Here is a 25,541-nt window from a genome sequence, read left to right on the forward strand (position 1 = left end):
ACTCTGCAGGAACTAGTTTCCACACCTAGTATGTGTGCAAGTACTGTGAAGGCTTCCACTTCCAATGGGACACCTGGTAGCTGTGACTTAATCATAATTATTCATAATTAACCGACAACTGCCATGTGATTCATCCATTGTTTGACGGGCGTCAAAGCTGAAAGCAACTCTGGATGTGTTTGTTTATGTCATGTTTCAGAGAGAATTTGAACTACAGTGCAGTTATATCCCTCAGTAACTGCTCAGTGCTTCCTCCCTTTATTGTGAAATCTCAGCCAAACTGTAGAGATGTGGAAGCACGCCGCTCCATTAGTTTTAGTTAAATGATTTTCTGTTTTCGTGTCGTTTCGTTTGTGTCGGAGTTTTCAGTTCAGAGCGACTCATGCCAGTGTCAACATTAGTTATCTGTATTTTCTGCACAGCTGTTGGCACATTAAGAGCTGGAGTAGAACTGGAACAGTCCACATCCTTCAGATACCACACGGTTGTTTACCTCTTCATTCAGGTCTTGAAAACAGAAACAACTTGAAGTTGAGTCCTTGTTCCAGTATTGATGTACTGTATCGCTGGAGCTGCACACTCTCACACGGCGTCCCGTGGCCTCAAAGCAGTATGGAAGCTGGCCCATTAATGTAAACCTCTGGACGTCTGCCCGTATCTTGACATGTTGGATTCAGCTGGGGGCCTGCACCCTTCATGGGCCACATTCATCTACAAAGCCAGTCGGAGTTCACATGCAAAAGCAGGGCCTGCTGTTTAATCTTTTTCGAATCGGTCACGTGTTGCTGCCTGTAGAGTGACGTTTGTGACACGTGCATGTGTTACCAATAATAACGCGGTCTCTCCGTAGAACTCTAGCTACGTACGTGCAGGCCGGCAGGAGCACTGACCGAATTAAGGCAGGAAACACAGGACTTTCATTACAATCATCGGTACCAGCTGCAGTTCATTTGAATGTGTCATTTTCTGTGTCCATATTTGGCCTCATTCTCTGGCCTCCGATACTTAAGTGGAACACGGCCATTATGGCCAATATCACTTCCACCTGTGCCACGCTGAGTCAAAATGAGTTCTGTGAAGAAATGGAGCACATAAAAATAAAGCCAATAAATCACAGTATGATGAAGACACCACTGAGCCTGGTCTGAAAACCACAACTGCAGAATTATTCCACCAAGCATTTTTCAGAGCACACATCAAATAACAGTGAAGTCCCATGTGTATCATCAAAAGAATTATATCGCCGCAACAACAACAGTGTTGTGTTCAATAAAAAAATAAAAAATAATGGAAGTCGTATAATTGGGAGGAATAAATCAAACTGGTCAACACACAAAATAAGCAAGTGTAACATAATGGGAAGTTACAGACTCGAAGTCTGCAACTCCATGAATGTGCTGTCAAAGGTCATCGAGCTAACCTCTCCTTCTGACCCTTTTTCTGCATCGACAACCACTGACCCCTGACCTCGTCTTGCCTCTGGTCGTCCCATCTCTCAGGGGCTGCCTACGAGCAGTCAACGTGAGCTTGTGGAGAAAAGGTTAAAGATCGGTGACAAGTGAGGAGTCGCAGATAAATTTGACTAGATTTGATACGATTTCACACCAATCCTGCGGCTTTTTATATACTGCACTTTAAAAATGAATTCACACCCAGTCATTGGTCAATCACGTTAATATTTAACTTGACCCCTGGGACATTTGGAAATGTCTTGTATTAGAGTAAAGGTCATTCCAAGTGCATGTGGCCGTGTTTACCCCAGAAGCAGTGTTTTATAATGACGTTATCGTGACACATGGATATTTCAAAAGCTGTAGTCGCTGACAGTTCTTGTCGTTTCGTGCCGTGTACCATTGTTTTGATGAGCTCTGCAAAAGGTTATGAGTCACCATCAATCCTCAAGTACAATGACCGAGCTTTTTGGTGGACGTCGTTGTAAAACCAGTCTTGAAACCAAAACCTGTTTCAACTCAATTTACCAAAAGAGGAGCCGCCCACTCATTTACTGGTTTGATTTTTTTTTTGCTGACGCCCAAACTTTTTATGTTTACACACGTGTGTGTTGATTTTGTTTATTTTGGATTCTCCAGTCAAGGGTTGTTGTTTTCATTGCATTTTTGGAAAAAAGTACCATGTGATCTGAAGAAAAGCAGAGCTCAGATATATATATGTAAATATGATATATTATGCAAGAGAAATACAGAAAGTACCTGATTATACTTTATCATTTATGTCCTTTTGGTTTCATTATTTGTCAGTTGACACAAAAGTCCCTGCATTTCTTGTGACTGTTTTATACGTTTCAGTTACAAAAGTTCAGTTGGGATTTCCCATTGCATCGTTAGACAACAACCAGAAATCCAAACCCACTCTGCTGGTGGCCGTTGCTTTCTTCTTCACTGTCACAGCTCTTTCTGAGAAGTGTCTCATGCTGTCTGCCCACTGCCCAAAATAAGACCTTTGACCTATTCAGAGCTTTTTTGTACCAAGGACCGATCAGCCAGTATCAGCCATTACTGCAGACCAGTAATACCACGCCATCATTGATGGAGAATTTCAAAATAAAACATCTTTTAGACTGTATTCTGTTTGTTGACCGGGTTCTTTTTGAATGAATTAGTAAAACCATGGGTTGGAAACCCCTGCTCTATGTGGCTTGATTGTTAATTTTCTTCTTGTGTGTCGCTTTGGATAAGAGCGTCTGCTAAAAGCATAAATGTAAATGTGAAAGGTCATCTGGTCAGTTTTAATTTCTTGGCCTTGATGGTCAAACAGTTTACCTCTGTTCAGGTGCAGGTCAATGTGTGGGACTGGAACTTTTATTGCACTCTGTGGTCAGGGCAGTGGATGTGGTGACCAAGTCAGAGTCAGAAGTTACGCCTTTTCCTTCAGACTCCTTCCCTGTTCCTTCCACTGCCACTGTGGTCCAGCCCATTTCCGACCCAGGCTGAATACACACAGATACAGACACAGGGAGGCATACGCACATAAATTTGGAAGACGTGATTGGTCGTGTCCCAGCAGCATGATGTAAATCAATTCCTTAGTTGTATAAAAAAAAATTGTAATCCTGGAGGTGGTCTAACAGGAGACTGAACCTGGAGCAACGTTTCCTCCAGACTGACAATTTTTATTAAATGTTGACAAAACGTTTCCTACATATCAAGTGTGTATTGTATCTTAATAGGTGTTCTACTTTCCGCAGTATTTTTTTTATAACTGTGTGCGTAAACAGGATACCTGGAGAGGAAAAGAACAGGGCGGGAAAAGACAGGCGAGCCGAGATTGGGAGTTAACTGTTCAAACAAATGCGTGAACAAATCATTGTACAGTTACGTTACTGCCAGGGAAGCTGGTGAATCACCACGTGAGAGAAAGGAGCAAACAAACAAATCCATGTGAGTTCTGCTCTTGACGAAACCACTTTATTTAGCGGGATAAACCATCGGTCTGGAGTTGGTGAAAAAGATTATCTTTAAAGAAAATCGTTTCATTTTTTCCCCCCCTTCATTTGTTTCTCAGCCTAGTCTTTCAAACACGGACTGATCCTTTATTGTGGCATAGTGTGCAGTTACATAACTTGGAACGACATCAATAAGGAAGCAGGGGAAATGTTCTCACACACACACAGGAAGATCATAATAAGTTGGTCGTTAAGCAAAAGAAAAAAGAAAAAAACAGCCGCCTGTAATGTAATGTGAACAGGTGCTGTAAGTACAGTTCAAACAGACATAAGCTGCTTATATGAAGGAGGTAAACGGAGACCTGTCGTTTTTTCGGGTGAACAGTAGTGGATTGTTCTCCGAGCCTGGCGAGAGGCTGATTTCTACCCTTTGGATCTGACCCTCTTTCTGGACAACCACCACCCCCCCCTCCCGCTGCCACCACCACACACACCACCCACCACCACCTTCCCCGTGGCTGACTCACAAGGTAGGGCCTGTTACACAACCAATGGGAGTAGAGGGGCTAGGAGAGAAGCTGGAGCTGGATGATCCATTTTTCTGGATAAAAGGTTTTACACAGTGGATGACTTCTGCGTGAGACCAGGACACAACACGTCTTATTTGCTCAGGGCTGGCCATCGGTCAGTCATGCTGTAACTGTCATTGCTGGAAAAAAAAGCCCATTGACTGATGTAGAGAAACAGGGAGAGACTCCACAGAGGAGTGAATGACTAGACACGTAAACTTTCAGCGAGAAAGATTCATCACGTTAAAAAGATTTGTTGAATTACTTGGGAAAAAAAATCTCAGAGTTTATCCTTCAGCCCTCCAGAGTAGCATCTATGTTACAACACGAATCACTGTGTTTATTCTGCGTGCACAGATGGTAATTAGAACCTTAACCCTTGAGATCTTGTTTGTGTTTTTATTTCGAGGGTTTTAAGGCTCCACCTCCACTTGATCCTGAACAAACAAAAGGATGAACACGTTTACAAAGCCGTGTCAGTGAGACTCATCATTACCACATGTTAAAAAATTAAACTCTAAAATAAACAAACAATTTATGTTTAATAGAGTTAGTTTATATCACCGTCAAGTATATGGAACATTTGAGAGCCAAAACTACACCCGTAAAATAGCTTGTGAAAGAATCCACCTTTATAATGTCTATAAAAGGAAAATAAAAAGCAAAAAATTTGACCAGGGGATAAACTACAGGGATAAACTACAAAGTGTTATATTATAAAACAAGAGGTCACGTAGATGACCCAGCCTAGATAAACTGGGACCCCAGCCAGCCAGAGGAGGGCTCCTCTAATCCCTCCCCAACCAGACATACCGTCCAGGATTGCAGAGTACTCAGTGGCCCCTCAGGTGGATCTAAATGAGATCTGGCAAAGCTGGGATCAACTTATAACGTACAAGAATGAATCCCTCTTGAACCCTGGGAGAATTCACAATTTACCAAGGGATGACCGGCCCAGATATTTCATTCAAGTTCTCATAATCATATCCGAAAAAAGTGTTGACCCAGCAGCCTGGTGCTCCTTTACGGCATTTGTTATATTATCCTACTGCAGTTCAGTGTCTCACTGCCCTTACGGATAGTTTATTTAAACATTTCAACTATGTCAGCAGTTTGGAAGTATTTTACCATCAGGGAGGAAAACAGGAGCAGGACTTTCCGGAAGATTTGTTCTGTTATAGCAAGAGCAATTCATTTAAACACCGAAAGATTGGCCAGAGCGCTAAATATGCTAATGTATACTAAATATTGTTATATTATCCTACTGCAGTTCAGTGTCTCACTGCCCTCACGGATAGTTTATTTAAACATTTCAACTATGTCAGCAGTTTGGAAGTATTTTACCATCAGGGAGGAAAACAGGAGCAGGACTTTCCGGAAGATTTGTTCTGTTATAGCAAGAGCAATTCATTTAAACACCGAAAGATTGGCCAGAGCGCTAAATATGCTAATGTATACTAAATATGCTAAATATGCTAATGTCAAAACAGGCTCTGAAATAGTGCTACACAAAACAGAAGAGACAGGGTCTTCAACTGAAACGCACTATGGGTGTAGAAGCTCCGCTCACTTTCTGTGTTGACTTTGCAGACAGTTTCATTTTATGTATCTTTATTTTTAGTTTTATTTATTTTATCCTTAGTTTTATATGTATATGTGACAACAGTGTCCATTTGAAGATTTTTTTTACACAACTATATATTTTTTTTATTGAAATATTCTTATGTTTAATGGGAAGAAAGGAGTATTGATGTCAGTCTTTGCTATCAGCAAGTGCAAAAATGACAATATTCCTATTGGGTTTTTTTTTTTTATTGTTACCAAACAAACCTAATTAAATGCATCACAGTACTGGGTGGGGAATTTTAAAGAGCCGGGACCAAAGGGCAGAGCAGTTGTGCCTGGTTGACTCCCAGGAGGTGAAAAAAAAAATACAAAGTTGGACAGGTTGTCTTTCACTGGGTGTAATAGATGGGACAGATAGACAGCTGGTGTCATGAGAGGTGTGACCAGGCCGTCCATACTGTCGTTCCACTTCTCCAGACAGGAGACAGGGGAGACGCAGGGAAAGAAGAGTGAGGAGGGTGAAATAAGGAAGATCAGAGAGTCAGAGGGAGATGACAGCAGATAAATGCTGAGATTTAAAGGAGGCAGCAACAAGTCATGATGCATTCAACGCACCGACTGGTCCTGACCTGCCCCATTTCAGTAGAAACAGATAAGGTTAAAGTGTAAAATAATCTAATCCAATATAAAAGCACATCAAAGAGTTATTTGGTGACTTGAGTGATAGTGTAGGATACTTATCTGCTGCTTTGTTTTCTTCTTTTCTCAGTTGCTCAACAAATGACTTCAATGTGAAAGTAATTCAAAACAGATTTTCTGCAATTCATTCTGAGTAATTGATGACCACTAACGGAAAAAAAAGTACCATAAAGGTAACTTCAAACGGGAACACGCTGTCTTTTGCATACTTGTATCGTTCAGTCATAACATCTAACCACAAAACGTGTTGCTATGAAACGTGACTCTGCACCTGACAAATGTCTCAAACAAAGGCCAGCAGCATGAATCAAACTAACGGTACCTGGTAATTAGCCTATAGCTAGCGGCTATAGGCCAATCATCTGTTTTCTGGAGCGCAGGTATTCTTAGCACACTGCATGTGTTTCAGAAGTCCTCACTGTTATTATGTAGAGACTGTGACACCTTGAAATACGTTGATTTTAAAGTGGAACAATCATAAATTACCCATGTTTCATCTCTTCGTGTTCAGTGTGTCAACAGTCACAGCAGGTATGCCACAGCTGGGCACGTGAGGAAATGCCTTTGTCCTGTGTCTTTTTATTTCCTAAGTCTGGACGGAAGCTTTTATCCTGACAAATATGTCTGATGCTGCAGGCCGTCTGGAGAGGTAATAAAGTGTCCAAATTTATTGTTGTCTCCTTGTAGGCAATTGGGTTTATCTGAACTTTCACTGCCTTCACCATTTACTTACAAATGTGTGGCGCAGTGAATTCTTTCTGTTCACATAACCGGGGTTTATATGAAGACAGCTCAACAGTCCAAGGAGTTTACTGTCTGTCTGGTGGCTTGGCCTTCAATTTCCATGCGAGCTATAATCCCCAGGGAAAGTTTGGCTGACGCAGGATTGGTTTTGAAATATTCCATCTTGCACGGCATTTATTTATTAAGATGTAATCCTAAATGGCACAGGGCAACAAGTTTAGCCATCATCCTCCGTGTTGTCCCGCTGTGTCAGCTGTAATCGTCGTTTGAATTTTCTCTGAGAAATCCTATCTTTTTGGCCGTTTAAACAGATGGGTCTAGTTTCTCGCAGCACTATTAAGCACTCAATTAATATAGAATTATAGGAACATTTAGAAAAAACATTTACACGTCCATGAAACCAGGTGAATAGAAAAAAAGGCCCAAAGGTTTAAATGGAAACTGTGGTACAGAGACTTGACCATGATGGGTCTCACTTTTGTAAGAGGGCAAAAACAACATTCATTTGTGAAATATGTGTCTGTGTTCTGCACTGCGGTACATGAATTGTTGTGAGTTATAAAATGGAACACAAATGTCTAACTAATGAACTGCCTATGCAACCCGAAGCATTCCCATTCAATGATCAACCAAAACATTCCATTCCCTACAAATAATGTAGGTCATCAGCTTGCGCTGAATGTAATCCTGAAAAAAAAGGGCTGAAATTATTTAGGCCACTTGTGGTAGCGGTATTTTCTGACATGGCAATTAAGCAGCACATGAAATGCTCCCTATATCTCTAGGCTATGCTGGGATTTTAATAGCGACCGGTCTAAACTGACATGTGGGTGAGTGAACCCTCTGCTCTCACGTGCTTCCTAAAATAGACACTGAAAGCGGGCACTGTTGTTTGGAGCTGTCACTCACCCTTTAGGCAAGAGAAGATGTGCTCACCCCGACCGCCCTCCTGGTGACTGTAGTTTGCACAAAGATAGAGCATGTCAGATGCAATTGCCATGGACACACAGTGGCCATGACATCATTCTGTGCACAAGTGGCCGCTAAGCAGTGTTAAGAGCGAGGGCAAAGGAGAGGAACGTGTGAAAGAGTACACAAACCCTGTGCGCTGTGCATGCTTTGAGCACACAGCGCAAAGACAACATAGGCAATGATGTCAACTCTTTTCCCATGAGGAGCTATGGGAAAAAGTGGGGTGCAGCAGAGTAGCACCCCCCTTTTTCAACATCTCTGGGGCAGGATGCCACATTAATTACTCCGTGGGTCACATCTTTGAAGCTGACATGTTAGAACGTGTGATGTGTGAATAGTTGGAGAAGAAATCGGTGATAGCCGGGGATTTAACATAAAATTGTCTGAAATGCATAATAAAACTACAATAGTGGCTAAAACTCAAATTCAATCAGATTAGTACACAGAACAGTGAATGGTTCATCACATGGCCTTCACTCTTAGTATGATCTGTCATGCTTTTGCGAATATATAAAATACATTGGTTTAAAAAAAACAGTCACTTCAAAATGAGTTTATCAAAAGGGTCCATAGGTTGCATTGTGTCATAGGAGTTGCTTTTCATGGCCCAACATCCTCGACACTCGAGAAACCCTCTGTTGAAACAGGTTGCCCTCTACTGGTGATCTTGAAAACATCAGCTATGAACCCAGATCTCTTCAAGCTGTTGGGCTAAACTAAATTACGTGTAGTGAAACATTTTGTACACCTATGGACATCATATATAAATAACTGTTACATACATAGTTAAAACCGTTTAACTGTTCCCACTTTCAATTCTCTAGCGGTAGTTACCAGAAATATAGAACATACAGAAATAAAGACCGGACATTACTACAAGGTCACGAAAGGCACATAACGGTAACTTGTAACAGTAAGAATAACATTTACAGTCATGTCGTAACCGGTAAAGAAAAAATGAGAGATTTATGCATCAAAAACAAAGGCTTAGTTCTTGTAAGCATGCATATCGTGTGTTTTTATGAAACACAGTAACTGAATACACAGAAATGTGAAATATTGTAGGTGCATTGTTTATAAAGTTAATAATGTCAACTGTTAATTATATTTAACTTTCCACCGTGCAGATTCAAATTTCCAGAGTGGAACAATTTTTCTTGAGTCACTGGACTGTGAACTCGGAATAGAAAGGAATTTTATTTCCTGATCATTTAAGAGAAGAGGCTGGTCTAGTACACCATCCCACTGCTCCAATGTGTTCTTCCGCGCGGAGTCATTCATAATTGTTCTTTTAAGCCTTTTAATCGTGTTGTTTTACTCCCCTCTATCTCTAACAACCCAATGAGTTATGTTACACATTTCTGTTTTAATAATATAACATTTTAAATGGTTTATTGTAACTGTAAACCGAGGATCTAGTTCCTATCTTAAAGAAGTCCCGCCATTTCGAACTGCAGCTCAGCAGGGAGAGTACCAGCTCTTGTCTGTTCATGTCGACGTAATTCACACTCGTAACAATTTTCGCAATACTTGGTAAAAACGTTGTTATTATTGGGCTACATTCTTCCACCTTCACACACAACGAAGGAAGGAAGTTCAACTGAATTCCAGGACGTTCGAGCTTGAACGAAAAAGGCGCTTGTGCTACCTGGCCGGAGCCGACAAAGAAAACAGCCCGTCGGACATTTTTTTCCTATAAACTGTCACACTTAAAAAGGCACGTTGACGACCACCGTCCAGGACACGAAGATTGAGGAGATGGCGAGCTCAGTGGGAAACGTGGCCGACAGTACAGGTTGGTTGCTTTTACCCCGCTAATGTCAGATATGGCAAATAGCAATGATGCCATTATGACAACGACTAGTTATTTTGTCCTTAGGTAATAAGTAATAAATAATAAGGTAATAAGTACACGTGGTTGCTGTGAAAAATATGTAGAATGTGCCCCCCACCTTACATCGTTGCGTTTTCGTCAACAAAGATCGTATGCTACATGTTAGCATTGATATGTAGCTTCTAGCGTTGATGGGTAGTCAATGTTTTTGAAATGGGTATATACCTCAAACTGCTTGGCTAAACGGGTATACTGATAAAAAATAGATAAGTTCATTATGTTCTGATGAACAATATATCATGCTTTTTGTTCGTCAATAGGGCAGCTATTTACTCGTATGATATTCAGACGCGGCTCTATTCTGTCGCAACAAGAAAATGGCTTCCTTCCAATTTAACACTACGATAACTCGCTTGCTACCATTAAAAACGACATTATGGCATATACATAAAGGAGTTCAAAATTACTATAGAGAAATCTGCGTTAGCACATCTGGTTTAGTTAAATGTTTTGGGGTTTTTTTTGTTTGTTTGTTTTGGGGTTTTTTGCTGCGGCAGAATCGTCTGGAAGATAACCACGTAATGGTGGCCATTCAGTGCGCCATTAATTATTTCATAAAACAAGTTAATTCCCTTGTAGTTAAAAACCAATCGACGTAAGTATAATAGGTGGATGAACTTGTTTTACTGCAAATAAATTATCTTCTGACAGGACGACACCCTTCAGTGTTTGTATTCCTGCATGTCAGTCAGCACCTCCTCTGTCTCGCTGTACACCCTGCACCTCGTGCTTTTTTTGCCACACCCAGAATAAACGTAGGCGAATCATATTACCTATGACGATAGCGAAAACGCGATAAACATGATAAATAATTTTAATGTGTGAAACATTTAAATTACAGTTGATCTTGAATCTGTGAATGAATGACGGCCTATATTCCAATCCCCGTTTTTCCTGTCACTGTTTTTATTTTTTAACTGTTTTCATATTTGCTCATGGAAATGTCACAGCAGTTCTTTGCTTCCCGAAATACTGAATTGACATTCACAAGTTTTTCCATTACATTTTCTATCAATTCATCAGCTAAAACTATATCCAGTGATCACCATGGTGGTGCCAAAACAATATATTTTTCATAATTATTTGAATAGAAGTTAGATTTCTGACTCTTCATTTGGCCTACAAAATACATGAAATTATGGCATATTTAAATCCTTGCATCCAACACTTTAAATTAGGTCAATATTCTTGGTAAGTCAGAATGATTTATAAGTTGACCATGTCTACTTTTGATATACTGTATGCTCATTTCCCTTGTTCATATGTGATATCCCAAATCATTTCTACTTTTTCCATCATTTCATCCTTGTTTATTTTGTGTTTTCATTTTTCTGCTTTAATTTCTACCATCACCTCTAACGTGTTGTTTTCCCCCCCTGGGCTGTGTTGGTGCTCCAGAACCGACAAAACGTATGCTTTCCTTCCAAGGGTTGGCTGAGCTGGCGCACCGAGAATATCAGTCAGGGGACTTTGAAGCTGCTGAGCGCCACTGCATGCAGCTGTGGAGACAGGAGCCTGATAACACAGGTGTCCTGCTTCTCCTGTCCTCGATCCACTTCCAGTGCAGAAGACTCGACAGGTGAGGTGTGGGGTTGCTGAGTCAGTACACACTTGGCTTATGGTGTGGCAATGGTGAAGAATGAGGGATCCTCTATGATTAACAAAGCACACAGATGGTCATGGGAAATTGTAAGCAACAACTGTGCTGGAAATGCAGTTGCATGGTTTAGTAAGGTGTTGCTCAGTTTCTATAATTTTAACACTGTTAATTGGCTTTGCATTTGCTTTTCAGGTTTATTGCTGTATTAATTTACTAATGATCTGATTTGAATTGATTGTCATTGTTCTATGTATAATGGATATTAAGAAAAAAACATTTTCACAGCAGGAAAAAAAATGTTTATTTTGAGTATCCTATAATCACAATATTAAGTAACCACCATATTTTCCAAATTAAGCATTTCACCTGAGTATTGGTTGCATCTTTCTATATACAGTACGTAAGGGACACCTGTCTTCATCAGTTCACTTGCATTTATCCACTTGCTCTTTCTTCCTTGCTCCTTCTTGCATTGAGCCACTATAGTGTCATCCTCTCTCTCCACGGTGGTAACCTTTGAAATACCCATTCCAACTTCACAGGTCTGCTCACTTCAGCACATTGGCTATCAAACAGAACCCAATGTTGGCTGAGGCCTACTCCAACCTGGGTAATGTGTACAAGGAGCGTGGGCAACTGCAGGAAGCCATTGAGCACTATCGCCATGCCCTGAGGCTGAAACCAGACTTTATCGATGGATACATCAACTTGGCAGCAGCTCTGGTGGCAGCAGGAGACATGGAGGGAGCAGTGCAGGCATATGTGTCTGCCTTACAGTATAACCCTGTAAGTGTTACCTGTAAATGATGGGAAAGTGACCATGGCAAGTTAAGTATATGAATTTTATTTTGAAAAAAAACATGTTTCCCCTTCAGGACCTATATTGTGTGCGTAGTGACCTGGGAAACTTGCTTAAAGCCCTTGGACGCTTGGAAGAGGCTAAGGTATGTTAGAGTGGGCCGATGGTTTTTTTTTCCTTTTGATTTTTTTTTTTTTTTTTTTTGTTTGTTTTGTTTTTTTTTTTCTCCCCTTCATTGATGTCCTCTTTTCCTTGCCATTTTTGTCACTTTTCACCCTTTGGCCAAATAACTAATGGGAAAGTTTTTTCCTCATTCCAGAAACACTTTAACTACTGGAATATTGGATTGGAAGTCCATCACCAATAGGAAAATTTGGAATTTTTTTTCTCCCCCCTTTTCAAGTTATAAAAAAAACATTTTATTTAGTCACTTTCAAGACAACTTTATTTATTTGACATTTCAGTACATTTATGCTTTAAATATGCACCTCTGCTGCATCCACTCTGTCCCAGTGTCCTCTGCCTTTCCCCAATTTCTACCAATGCTCAGCCCCTCCCCTTTCTGGAAGAAAGACTCAAAGATTAGAAATTTAGGAATTAAGGTTTAAAGTCTATAGAAATTTTAAACTTCAGTCCATGTATTTTCATACAGTTGGCTTCGGAGGGAAAATGCTGGCTCGGTCTTTAAAGAGTACATGAACTGATGAGAAGATAGATCATCTTTGCCGTGCAAAAGATAAGATGGTTTCTAACCTCACCACTATACTCCAACATACTTTTACCAAGTTCCCCATGGCAAGCATTCTGTTGGCTGGAGGTGCGAGTCCTTCATTCCCCGCAAGTGTTTAACTTGTATTTTTCATCTTTTAAAACTTATGTCTGTATTACCTTGGGGGGTTCCTGGGTTAGGTCCATTCTGAAGATTTGGAGTTGTCCCACTGGTTACAGGCCATCTTATTTTGTGCTTGGGGGGGGTAAAGGAGTGGGGAGGAGCATCATAGAGTCACAGCTCTCTTGCTCTGTCGCTCCACCCCCCGCGCGCTAGCAAAGGATTGGTGGAGTTCGCGCCTAGAGCTGTCTTCCTGACCCATCTGCTGTGATGGCATTTAATTCACTGGGAAAATCAGCTAAGAGGATCCTTGCTGTAACATTTAATATCTATTTATTAATAGATATCACTTGTTTAAATGGCTTCTGTAAGATACAGATTGTTTTGTGGGTTAAACATTTTTCACTTGCCTAAAAAGGTTCAAGCAGCGTCAGGCAGACAGCTCATAATCTATTCCACCACCTGCGTCAGATGCTGGGTTAGAAAGATGAAAGTATGCGCAGCAGCAGCAGCGATGACTTCTTTATTTCAGAGCTGTGGAGCCATCTAGATACAAGTAATTAAACCACAGACTTTTCTCCCTACCCCATTGGCCAGGATTCAAGAAAGCAGGCCAGGATAAAGAAATCAAAGTTGACATTTTGTTTTGAAAATGCTAAAACAACAAGCTAAAAGCAATGATGAGTATTTTTCCCTTTCTCTAAAACATGAGATCAGTTCATTTGGGCAAGATCAAGCCAGTAACTGCCCTCCTGTTTGACCTGCAACATAACAAACAGAAATCCTGGCTGTAGTAAGAACAAATTGAACACTTCAAAGCCTTTCTTCCCTCCCTGTTTCCCTTTTAGCTTTTCTTATTTTGTTTTTTTATTTTATTTTATAAAAACATTCATTGCATGAATAAAAACTTATTTAAGAATAATTTGTTTTGTTTGTTGTGATTTGGAAATCCTGTTTGATTTCCATATTTTTTGCAAAAGAATGTATTTTTTTGGAAACTCTACTAATGATCTTGTTTTCTGATTTTGTCTCTTTTGGTTTTCCACAACTGATATTGTTATTTAGAAGGTTTCAGGTGGGTGAAACTATTCCTGCGTAGGTGCCTGGCGGAAAGGAACACTAGGGCAGCCTCAGTCCCCTCCTCTTCTTCCAGCCAGCTGCGGCCGCCACTCTGACAAAGTCCATAAATATGGTAACGGGTTTGTAACTGCCAACAAAAGAAAAACCACCTACTTTATGCTTGAGCTCCTCTTGTCTTGTGGCTTCTTTTGAAGAGCAAATGAAAAAAGAAATAACAAATCAAATTACTGTAAGCACCTCTTAAAATACGCTACACTAATTTCCGAATTCTGTATTGAGTATAAAGAAAACTTTGGAAGCATTTATCGTGAAAAAAACAAGTAAACACCCTCTAACTCTTCTATGTTGGTTATTTTTCCTGTTTTGTTTTGTTTTTTCCTTCTTTATTTGGAGATGCAGCGCTCCGATGATCATGCAGATAGTGCGCTGTGAGTCTGCAGTAGCGCAGGGGCTGCGCAGCGATACCTTCCAAGCTACCAAAACGACGGAAAGCGCAAGCATGCGATCCCTCACCCCTACTCCCTTTGGCCTGTTGGTTGTGGACCTCTCTCCATTATTTATAACTAGCCTAGCTCCCAAATGCCCCGAAATCTCAGATCTTAAATTCTCAACAAAAAGAAACAAAGTAACAAATGTTACATTTTCAAACCTACTTTACTATTCCATCAGAATTTGACTGCCCATGTTTTAAGACCACAAAATGTGTCCATTGGTTGTTTGCCCCCCAATTCTGAGATGATGAATGGGTGCAGAGTGTGTGCCAGTCTGGTGACAGCAGAACTTCTGCTCGGAGTTGTTGGTCTGCAGCTCTCTGATCTGGCCTTTTGGCGAGCGCAGCAGCAAATGCAATGACCTTTGCCAGCGGCATGGTCGCGCAAGCAGCATCATACGGTGAACTGTGGTGATGGTGGCGACAGACACACACCCGGCGCCTGCGTTTGTTGCGCACGCATTACAGGGACCATCATCTATGCCATTTGTCCTTCATCTAAGGTTGTGAGATAATGTCAATATTTTATATTTGATAATCTGATTTTATTTATAGTCTTTGTGCCATATATATTACCGTAGCTAAAATACTACTGTTACAAAAGCACACATTTTTGAGAGTGTGGTCATAACTGCAGGATGAAGGCATTCGTGTGGATGTTGGTTGGATCTGCGCAGCGCAGGAAAAAGCATTGCAGCTTAGCGCGGCAGACTTGTGCGCCAGCGAGCCCATGCTGTAGACTCACTTTTTGCCATTACTGAGAACGGTGACTAATTTTGTTTTCTCTTCCCTTTTTGTTTTTTCTTGCTTTCTCAATCTTCTATTTGTTTTTATTTTGTACTCCCTGTCCTCCCTTCTACAATCCACTCCTCTCCCATTCTACCTCTATTCCTCCTTTCTTGTGGTTTTCATTGTAAACCCGCTGAAGGCCTGTTACCTGAAAGCCATTGAGACTCAGCCCAACTTTGCCGTGGCTTGGAGCAACCTGGGCTGTGTGTTCAATGCCCAGGGAGAAATTTGGCTGGCCATACATCATTTTGAAAAGGTCAGTTGTCTCACAAGAAGTACTTAATACCTACGTAATGTCCCCAGTTACTGATGCCTCAAATGTATAACCTTGTTGTCAATTATCAGGCAGTCACCCTGGATCCAAATTTCCTTGATGCCTACATCAACTTGGGAAATGTTTTGAAAGAAGCCAGAATCTTTGACAGGTGAGTTTAAATCTTCCACTGGAACATTTTGATGAACATAGTGATTGCTAGTTGTGGTTGTAACCTGAGCAGCTTATTTTGTCTTTTATGGATTGTGAATAACTTTGAGGCTAGACTTGCTGTAGTTTTCCATGGACATATTTCAACACTGACCTTTCCTTAGAAGTTTTAACACAGTTGTCCTTGTTCTGATGAATTGTTTTCAGGGCTGTGGCTGGATACCTGAGAGCCCTGAGTCTCAGCCCCAACCATGCTGTTGTTCATGGGAATCTTGCCTGTGTCTACTACGAACAAGGTCTCATTGACTTGGCCATCGACACTTACCGCCGTGCAATCGAACTACAGCCACACTTCCCTGATGCCTACTGCAATTTGGCAAATGCCCTGAAAGAGAAAGGCAACGTAAGGCACCACTCGCACCTCCTCTTGCCTCTGGATTGTTTTGTGAAATTAAGTCTTGTATCTGTTTGAGGTCATTTACTTAGTTTGAACTTTTTTTTCCTAAGGTCTCTGAGGCAGAGGAATGCTACAACACAGCCTTACGCTTGTGTCCCACTCACGCCGACTCACTCAACAACTTGGCCAATATCAAGCGAGAGCAGGGCAACATCGAGGAAGCCGTTCAGCTCTACAGAAAAGCCTTAGAGGTGGGTAAAGATTGGCAAATTTGTTTTTGTTTTCTCTGTATTTAGCTGTTCTTCATTGTTAGGATCTTGTTTTTCATTCAGGTTTTCCCAGAGTTTGCAGCAGCTCATTCTAATCTGGCCAGTGTTCTGCAGCAGCAGGGCAAACTCCAGGAAGCCCTTATGCACTACAAAGAAGCCATCAGGTTTGTCACCTGCTCTTACAGTTAATATTATAGCACATTTTCAAAATTAACACCACAACTAGCTGTGTTGGTTGAAAGATAATTATAATTCAGATGATTGGTTTCATAATCCGCTGTGTAAACATGCTTCGTGTCCTTTAAAAGAATCAGCCCCACCTTCGCTGATGCCTACTCAAACATGGGAAATACACTGAAGGAGATGCAGGATGTGCAAGGAGCACTTCAGTGCTACACCCGTGCCATCCAGATTAACCCTGCCTTTGCTGACGCACACAGCAATTTGGCCTCTATCCACAAGGTTGGGGAAATTTTCATTTAAACACTTAAACAGTATTATATATTAAGTATAATGTAGCTTGAGATTGTTTTTACTAAATTTGACCTAAATTAGTAAAATGATTGGCTTTAATAGTTTATTCTGTTCATCTTTGATGTTCAGGATTCTGGAAACATTCCTGAGGCCATTGCTTCCTACCGCACTGCTTTGAAACTCAAGCCAGATTTCCCAGACGCTTACTGCAACCTGGCACATTGCCTACAGGTATGTAGATGTAAATAATTGTTAACAAATACGTGCTGTTTTAAAGTTGGTCAAAAACAGTCCATTATTTAAGATGTGTTATTTAACTCTCTCCTTTAGATTGTGTGTGACTGGACGGATTACGACGAGCGAATGAAGAAGCTCGTGAGCATCGTGGCTGACCAGCTGGACAAGAACCGTCTGCCCTCCGTTCATCCACACCACAGCATGCTCTACCCTCTCTCGCACGGCTTCCGCAAGGCCATTGCGGAGCGTCATGGAAACCTATGTCTGGACAAGGTACACAAAATGATCAAAGCAAGTAACTTTTAATTCCTTTTTTGGGACATGGATGGTGATGGCAGCTGTTGGCTACTGGCAAATGGGTATGGTAAGAAATTGACGGGAAAAATACACTGCCCACACTTATGGCCCCAACTTGAGCCAATAGTTTTATTAAAGCAACTGATCAGGAGTTCACATCGAGCCCATTACCTTGAATTTTCAAAAGTGCACGCAAGGAACCTGATCTTTTGGTGTGCATATCCTTTGAGTCTAATACTTAGAATGTCCTAGTGGTGACTCCTTTTGATTGGTCAGTGTATTTTCAGACAAAAAGATGGTGAAAGCTGGGTCGCTTGCAGGGAAAATGGATTTATGTGACATTTTTTTTGCAACCAGCAAAATGACTTACCTGTGTACTTAAACCCCAGATCAATGCACTGCACAAACCCCCCTACGAGCATCCCAAAGATCTAAAGGCCAGTGGCGGACGTCTGCGTGTTGGCTATGTCAGTTCTGACTTTGGCAACCACCCAACTTCACATCTCATGCAGTCCATTCCTGGAATGCACAGTCCTGAGAAATTCGAGGTATGAAATTTAAAACAAATTTAAGTCAAGTTTATAGGCATGAACTTTATTAAATGTTTTATATGTGATCATTATTTTTTTTTATTCAGACTTTTAACTCAATTATTGAATGCATTTTGTCCATTTAAGGTCTTCTGCTACGCACTCAGCCCTGATGATAGCACCAACTTCCGTGTCAAAGTGGTGGCAGAGGCTCATCATTTCACAGACCTTTCACAGGTGATATGTTATATTCCAGTCACTCTAGGAGAATTTTTGAAAGTGTTCAAACTTTGGCTTAAGAAACTGCCTCTTCAATCCAGATCCCTTGCAATGGCAAAGCTGCCGATCGTATTCATCAGGATGGAATCCACATTCTGGTCAACATGAATGGATATACCAAAGGTGCAAGAAATGAACTTTTTGCCCTTCGCCCAGCCCCCATTCAGGTAGGCCTAATTTTTCACATATTTCATCTATAAACATTTGAGTTTTAAAATATATTGTGAACACATTGTTTTATAGAAAGGAATACTTTAAAGTTGGTCTCTTAATATTGTACAGACCATGTGGCTGGGTTACCCAGGAACCAGTGGGGCACCCTTCATGGACTACATCATCTCTGACAAAGAGACCTCACCAATGGAAGTGGCTGAGCAGTATTCAGAGAAACTGGCGTACATGCCCCACACTTTCTTCATCGGAGACCACGCCAACATGTTTCCCCACCTCAAGGTCCGGCCCTCTAAAGGCCAAAGATATTTTTCTTTTCTAATAAAAAGAAGTAGATATAGGTTACAACCAGGTTACGCTAACATTACATTTCTTACATTGTTATTCACAGAAAAAGGCAGTGATAGATTTCAAGTCTAATGGACACATCTTTGATAACCGGATTGTTCTCAATGGTATTGATCTGAAAGCCTTCTTAGACAGTCTGCCAGATGTGAAAGTAATAAAGGTAAGTTCTGAAAACAAGGTCATGTTTTTGTGCAGTAAAAAAAAAGAAACAGGTAGTCAAAATGTGACTGTGAATCTGATGTTCAAACCAGATGAAGTGTGACAACAACCAAGACACGGCTGGTGACACGAATGGAGCCCTTTCCATGCCCGTTATTCCGATGAACACTGCAGCTGAAGCCATCATCAACATGATCAACCAGGGTCAAATCCAGGTCACAATCAATGGCTTCACAGTCAGCAATGGCCTGGCCACCACACAGGTATGTTCCACTTTTTTCTAAGCTTGTTCTCATATAGCTTCGGCCCTTAGTTTCAACAAATGCCCATTAAACAAATCTGAGCAGCAAATAAAATTTAGCCTGCTGCCTTCACAGATCTTTTCAGCAGATTCTCAGACTGTGTCCATGCAGGTATGATTTGTTTATCAAAGTAAGGTGCCAGGGTAAAAAAATGATGGTGACGGTGACTGGTGGCACTATGGGTTGGGTTTAAAATTGGCCCTTATGTTCTCTGCTTTGCAGAACTATTTAAGCTAGTTTCAAACAATCACAACCAGTTGAACCGAACCACTGTGGCCATTTCATCGTAAAAGTCCTTTTTATGCCCTCTACAGATTAACAACAAAGCTGCCACTGGTGAAGAGGTGCCACGCACAATTGTTGTGACCACTCGCTCCCAATATGGTCTTCCAGAGGACTCCATCGTCTACTGCAACTTTAACCAGCTCTACAAGATCGATCCCCCTACTCTACAAATGTGGGCAAACGTAAGTCAGACCTGTTTATTTGTATCCTCAACTAAGTGATTGATTATAATCATTATTAATCTTTGAATCACTTTGAAAGCCTTATTAAAAAGTATTACATGTCTTCTGAAGTTGCCAACCCTCTTTTTGATTTTCTGTAGATCCTGAATCGTGTGTCCAACAGTGTGCTGTGGCTCCTGCGGTTCCCTGCAGTAGGGGAGCCCAACATCGTCCAGTATGCTCAGACCATGGGTCTGCCTAGCTCTCGCATCATCTTTTCTCCTGTGGCACCAAAAGAGGAGCACGTGAGGCGTGGTCAGTTGGCTGACGTGTGCCTAGATACTCCTCTGTGCAATGGTCACACTACAGGCATGGATGTTCTCTGGGCCGGAACACCCATGGTCACCATGCCAGGTGAGAACACCAGGATTGTTCATTATTTATCCATTGAACTGTTAAAATGTTCTTCATTTATTTAAACGTCTTTTTTTTTTTTTTTTGGTAAAGGTGAGACCCTCGCTTCTCGTGTGGCAGCTTCACAACTCAACTGTCTCGGCTGCCCTGAACTGATTGCCCAGAGTCGCCAGGACTACGAGGACATAGCTGTCAAACTTGGATCGGACATGGAATTGTGAGTAGACATATTAATGAAACTTTTTTTAAATTAACTATTAATTGTTTCAACCATTTTAACTGATCCTTTTTTTTATGTTTTAGTCTGAAGATGATCAGGGCACGAGTCTGGAAGCAGCGGATCTGCAGTCCCCTGTTCAACACCAAGCAGTACACGACTGACTTGGAGAGACTGTACCTGCAGATGTGGGAGCATCATAGCAATGGCAACAAGCCAGAGCACATGTTTAAATTCCAAACAATCGAGGCCAGTGAGAGTGCGTGAACTGGATGGAAGCATGCCAAATTCTTTTAACTCTCATCCCCGTCGTGTTCAACCCTGGGAACTTTTTCTTTTTTTTTTTTTTAGCTTCGAGCACCCTAGCTTTGAAAATTCAACTTCCAAACTTAATCTCTATATTAGTGTCTAGATTTCTCATCTACTGCTAACAGGAATTTTATTTATGACGGATCTCACATAAGACTTTTGGCCCGTTTCTGTCATCCACGTTTGCATTTTATGAACTCGAGACTTAAGTCCTTACATGCAGTGTGTTTGAGCATGAAAGGATCCTCAGTGCCCTCCCACCCCCCGGCTCAGTACCCCCTCCAAAAAAAAGAAGTGGTTTTTGTTCTTGTCTGTAAATTGGACTAATTGCAGCATGTAGAGAATGCTAATCCGTCTTTATTTTTATTCAGATTCAGTAGGGAGTGTTGTTTTAAAACAGTCGATGCTGCAGCACCAAAATCATTGCTTGGATTTTCACCTCATCCGCTTAAAGATGCAACTATAAAAAGGCAGAGTTCAGCTGCTCTTTGTCCTAAGCTCTTGTTTGATGAGTGCAGGTAGTTTTTTTTTTTTTGTGTGTGCACATTTCGAGTCTGATAAAGACCCGTTACCTTAATGCCAACTTTAATGACTTTCGTCGACAGTGGAGGGATATTTTCTGTATCTGTCGTCCTGTGATGTCTCATTGCTTGTAAGAATTATTAGTTTGGACAAGGCTGGACTTCTGAATCAATGGATTGGGCCTAAAAAAATGTCTTAGATGCAGATTTCCACACTTCAGTCTCCCTTTTTTTTATTTCACAAGATCCAGCCTGGGTAAGTATTTTCTAAGCCGTTTTTGTTTTTGTATATTGTCTGTTTATCGTATGCTGTCGATGATGCCACTAGGCTCTAAATATAATAAAAACAATAAAGAGATGGCAAAGCTGACATGTACTCATTACTGATACAGTAACAGGAACACTCACTTTCCTATAATTAAAGACTCTGGGCTAAAGTTTGCCTGTCACAACAAACATGTCCAACTAAGAAAACAAGGATTTTAGATTTAGATTTTATTGAAACAAAGCAGCAGAAAGTTGCAGCAAAGCCGACACCACGGTACAGTAACTTTGCCGAATGACGCCTGTCCTGATTGTGGATTATTGTGCGGCCCTACTTCTGGTAGATCTCTCAACCGGTAAACTCACTACAAAGAGTTGAGGCCCGAGCTCTTTGCCTTCGCGGGGGCTCAGGTCCACAGAGCTGGTAGTGGGTTTTCCATGGTGCAGGTTCATGATGGCTTGACTGAAAGGGTAGTAGTTGTTGATTTTTTTTATTTTTTCTCTCTTGGACTCCGTCGTGCTCAAGGGCACTTCGGACATGTCTGACGTGTCCTCGTCCTCAATTTTTGGTTCTTGTCTTTTTATTGACCAACGAATGTCTGAAAATGAATCGCGAATTGCTGAAATCCACCTTCTATAAACAAGCATAATGTACATTTTTTGGTAATTTATTTTCTGTGGTGACATTACTGGAACTCACCTGAACTTCTATAAACCTCTGATCTGACAGAAGTTTCTTCTCTCCTCTTGTGAACTGGATGCTTTAGAAGTATTAACATCATAGTTTATTATCACAGTCTGGATTACACATTACATCACACAGAGTATCTTGACACCTTATTACTGTATAACGTCCACCAATGTCTCTGTGACTTACTATGGTTGTAGAGCTCTGTCGTTTTATCTTCTCATCCAGCTCGTAGTAGCTCAACTCTAAAAGCCTGGCAGCCTCAGTCGGAAGAAGGGCCAGTCCCTCAGTTTGAACCATTTTGCATTCGCTGCCTGTAAAAACATCATATTTTAGTTCGATCCCTGCTCTGTCATAACACTTTGCATGGTTTTTTTAAATGTAATATTCACCTCTTTTGGCTGCTTCTTTAATGAAAAGGTTTAAGTAATTGTGGCTTTCTTCTAGCTTTTTTGTTTTTTCCTGTAAAAGTAAAACAGCGGATGAATAAGTGGTTCATTATGGTTTTTTTTCCAAAAGTGGTTCATTATGGGTTTCTTTTAAAATCAGACTCGAACAACGCAAAACACGTCTTGACGTTACCTCAGTTTCCTTAGAAAGCTGTTCGAGCTGTTCTTGTAGATAGGAGGTGAAGTTTCTCTCCTCCTCTAGCTTCCTCTGCTCATTAACCACCTGGTGGCCATAATGGGTTTCACACAGCTGAAGATTCTTCTCCAAGTCCTGGAGGAAGGAAAATGAATTAAATCAAATCATAAAAACATATGTTGTTATATTTAACACATTATTATCAGCCAATAATTTGTTGTATTCCTCAGGGTGTTGATGGACATTAACTAATAACAGATTCTTAAATTGATTGGTTTTTACTATTATAATTACCATTTAAAACAGTGTAATTCATTTTTAAATTACAAAAATACAAACTGCAAAAGTTGGCAAAAAACCTAAATACATACTTTAATATTTAGTCACTTGCTTTATCAGACCAGGAAAATTTTTAATGTTTGTTAATTATAATATTATATTATTGTCCATTCTTACTACATTATACTTGAACTGATCAACATGGCATAACTGTTGTGTGATTATTTTAATTAAGATAATATCTTCATATTTAAATCAAATGTAGAGAATCAGAAACTCGTTTTGAAACATGTTTTCCAGGTGGAGGCCAGGAAACAGGCCATCTTGTGTGAGTGAACAGGTCCAGAACACTGGCTGACTTCCAGAGCAAGGATGTGCAAAAAAAAAAACACGTGCCCTCAGCAGTTTTCTATTGTCAAAAATAACCTTCAGGTGGTCCACACAGTACTCACCTGTATCTTCTTATCCTTCTCCTTCAGGTCCTCGCTGGTCTGGGCCAACCTGTGGGTGAGCTCTTCTCTCTCCAGCAGACTGTGGTCCTTGCTGAACTGCTCCAAGTTCTTTAGAGTTCCCTTCATGTCCAGCAGCTTGTGCTCCGTTTTTTTGAGCTGCTTTACCAGGTTATTACGGCGGCCGTGGGTGTCGTGGAGCATGATCTTCAGAACCTGGATGTGACGTCTGTGCTTGGTAAGAGTCTGGGAAGGGTGAAGACGCACAAAAAAGAAATTATATGAGCTGCAGTGAGAGATAAGTGATTTAGTGATGATGTTTTTGTTTATTTTGAGCAGAAAGATTAGGACACCCAACCGACCGACCAACCTCTGTAATGCTGCTTTGTACTGCTTCAAAGTGCTGCAGTGCGACCTTGTGATGATGCTGGAGCTTAGTCATCATTTGATTCTCATTCAGGACTTCTGTCAGTCTCTGCTGCAGTTCACACACATCGTTTTTCAAGACAGTGGTGCAGCGGTCATCATCCGGCATCCTCACTAAGGATAACTGAAGAGGCTGATATTTGACAGTCTTTTGTTTCTTTTTACCTGAAAAAAAAACCAAACAAATACATTTATATTTGAAATTTTTATAGACATTCTTTTGGAACATTTTTTTGTGACTTGTGTATTTTTAACTTCCACCCTGACCATACAGGCCTTGTCTGATTACGAACCTCTCTTTCTCCCAGGCGTTTTAAAACTCTGCCAGGTGTCTGTTGATGAAGAGTCATCATCTTGTACTTTACCATCACCAGAGTTGTGCACACTGGACAACAACAACCTGGAGAGTTCAGCGTTGCAGTTTGCATCACTATCGTCGTCCTCGTCATCACCATAACTGTTCTCCCCCTGATCCTGTTCTTCCTCCTTCTTTATCTTCGACTCTTCCTGCTCCTCCGCCTCATTTTTCTTCTCTGTGTCGTCTTCGTTTACATTCTCACATTCAATCTCCTCCTTTATGTCCTCCTTAACTTCCTCATCAAATTCCTCATTCTTTTCATCTACATCCTCCTCCTTCACGTTGACTTTTTCACCCACATTCTCCTCCTCATCATTATGTGCGTTCCCCTGCTGCAGATTGAGGGCAGTTTCACAACTCTCTTCTTTTGCAGGCTTTTCCTCTGCAGCTGGGGAAAAAAAAAATATAGATTTTTTTTTTACAGAAAATATTTCAAAACAAAACAAAAGACCAAAATATGCAAACATCGCCTTATCTTTTTTTAATTTTTTTTTTTAGATAATTCAAATTATACATTTTCTCTGCAGTACTGTTCACAGGACTTTAGCCTAACCTGTTTCTTGCTCTCGATAGGAGCTCTCTCTGTTCTGTTCTTGCTCCATACTCAAGAATAGACAGGGCTCCTGTACGTTTTTGCCTTGGTGCGTTATGGTAGCATATTTCTGCAAAGTTGCTCACAACGTTCTTCATGACTTTATCCCCTCCTGTTCACTGGACGACTGACAGTGCCATATTGTCTAGGCCTAAAATGAAATGATTTCTTCCTTTGAACTGCTGTGATGTCATAAGTTCCAAAGTCAAAGTGATGTCATATATCTGACATCATGTGACATTGGTGAGAAACCAAGATGAAGAGCACTAGATTTAACAGTTTTAATATTTAATAAATAAATATGTATAATAAAAACAACAAAACCACTTATTTATTATTGTCTTATGTCAGAACAACTATTTGTATGCAGCAATCTTGTAAAAATGTAATAAATATAATTTATATAGCCAAATCTCCTTTATACGTGCTTTTGGTGAACAGATTTATAGAGGAAATGCTGTTATCATTCTGGATGTGTCTATCTTTTCAAAAAGGTTTTAAATGTTTTATTCTTATGGTATTTTCATCAAGATTCCTCATTTAATTCGTTTTTCTTAGGTCTGTGGTCAAATGTATTCAAAATAAAAAGATTTGAGCGGCCAACGTCACACACTTAACAATAAAAATACTAATAATACTTAAAAAACATTTCCACGGCTGCTCATATGTGGG

The 25,541-nt window shown here is 40.7% G+C and overlaps 2 protein-coding genes across 6 annotated transcripts; one reads left to right on the top strand and one right to left on the bottom strand.

The window, feature by feature from the left end:
- The first annotated feature begins 9,382 nt into the window (after positions 1–9,382).
- On the top strand, positions 9,383–21,596 carry ogt.1 (O-linked N-acetylglucosamine (GlcNAc) transferase, tandem duplicate 1). Of its 5 annotated transcripts, none has more exons than XM_008327300.3 (22): positions 9,383–9,748; positions 11,246–11,426; positions 11,990–12,233; positions 12,323–12,391; positions 15,574–15,690; positions 15,780–15,859; positions 16,066–16,261; positions 16,366–16,506; positions 16,588–16,688; positions 16,833–16,986; positions 17,128–17,229; positions 17,329–17,526; positions 17,922–18,080; positions 18,210–18,299; positions 18,383–18,508; positions 18,624–18,794; positions 18,904–19,020; positions 19,112–19,282; positions 19,636–19,788; positions 19,929–20,181; positions 20,275–20,398; positions 20,485–21,596. In XM_008327300.3, exons 1-22 carry the CDS (start codon positions 9,712–9,714, stop codon positions 20,663–20,665), a joined length of 3,165 nt encoding a protein of 1,054 aa, XP_008325522.1. In that variant the 5' UTR covers positions 9,383–9,711; the 3' UTR covers positions 20,666–21,596. The 5 variants fall into 5 exon arrangements, with proteins under 5 accessions (XP_008325522.1, XP_024918788.1, XP_008325524.1 ...); XM_025063020.1 differs by having other exon boundaries at positions 11,276–11,426; XM_008327302.3 differs by having other exon boundaries at positions 9,385–9,748; positions 17,329–17,508; positions 20,485–21,595.
- LOC103391143 (lebercilin-like protein) lies at positions 21,456–25,014 on the bottom strand. Its single transcript, XM_008327296.3, has 9 exons — positions 24,831–25,014; positions 24,213–24,665; positions 23,864–24,084; positions 23,497–23,739; positions 22,763–22,900; positions 22,573–22,642; positions 22,370–22,494; positions 22,193–22,253; positions 21,456–22,091 (listed from the first exon to the last, which is right to left on the bottom strand). Exons 1-9 carry the CDS (start codon positions 24,877–24,879, stop codon positions 21,811–21,813), a joined length of 1,641 nt encoding a protein of 546 aa, XP_008325518.1. The 5' UTR covers positions 24,880–25,014; the 3' UTR covers positions 21,456–21,810.
- Between the last annotated feature and the right edge of the window lie 527 nt (positions 25,015–25,541).

The sequence above is a fragment of the Cynoglossus semilaevis genome, chromosome 15 (genome assembly GCF_000523025.1).
Source record: "Cynoglossus semilaevis isolate Cse_v1.0 chromosome 15, Cse_v1.0, whole genome shotgun sequence".
NCBI lineage: Eukaryota > Metazoa > Chordata > Actinopteri > Pleuronectiformes > Cynoglossidae > Cynoglossus > Cynoglossus semilaevis.

Excerpts from the sequence above, each read along its gene's own strand:
- ogt.1 (XM_008327300.3), top strand. The coding sequence starts at position 9,712 with ATGGCGAGCTCAGTGGGAAACGTGGCCGACAGTACAG. Across the intron at positions 17,230-17,328 it reads ACCTGGCACATTGCCTACAG|ATTGTGTGTGACTGGACGGA; the intron begins GTATGTAGATGT and ends TCTCTCCTTTAG. Across the intron at positions 19,283-19,635 it reads ATGGCCTGGCCACCACACAG|ATTAACAACAAAGCTGCCAC; the intron begins GTATGTTCCACT and ends TGCCCTCTACAG.
- LOC103391143 (XM_008327296.3), bottom strand. The coding sequence starts at position 24,879 with ATGGAGCAAGAACAGAACAGAGAGAGCTCCTATCGAGAGCAAGAAACA. Across the intron at positions 24,666-24,830 it reads CTATCGAGAGCAAGAAACAG|CTGCAGAGGAAAAGCCTGCA; the intron begins GTTAGGCTAAAG and ends TTTTTTCCCCAG. Across the intron at positions 23,740-23,863 it reads TACAAAGCAGCATTACAGAG|ACTCTTACCAAGCACAGACG; the intron begins GTTGGTCGGTCG and ends CACCCTTCCCAG.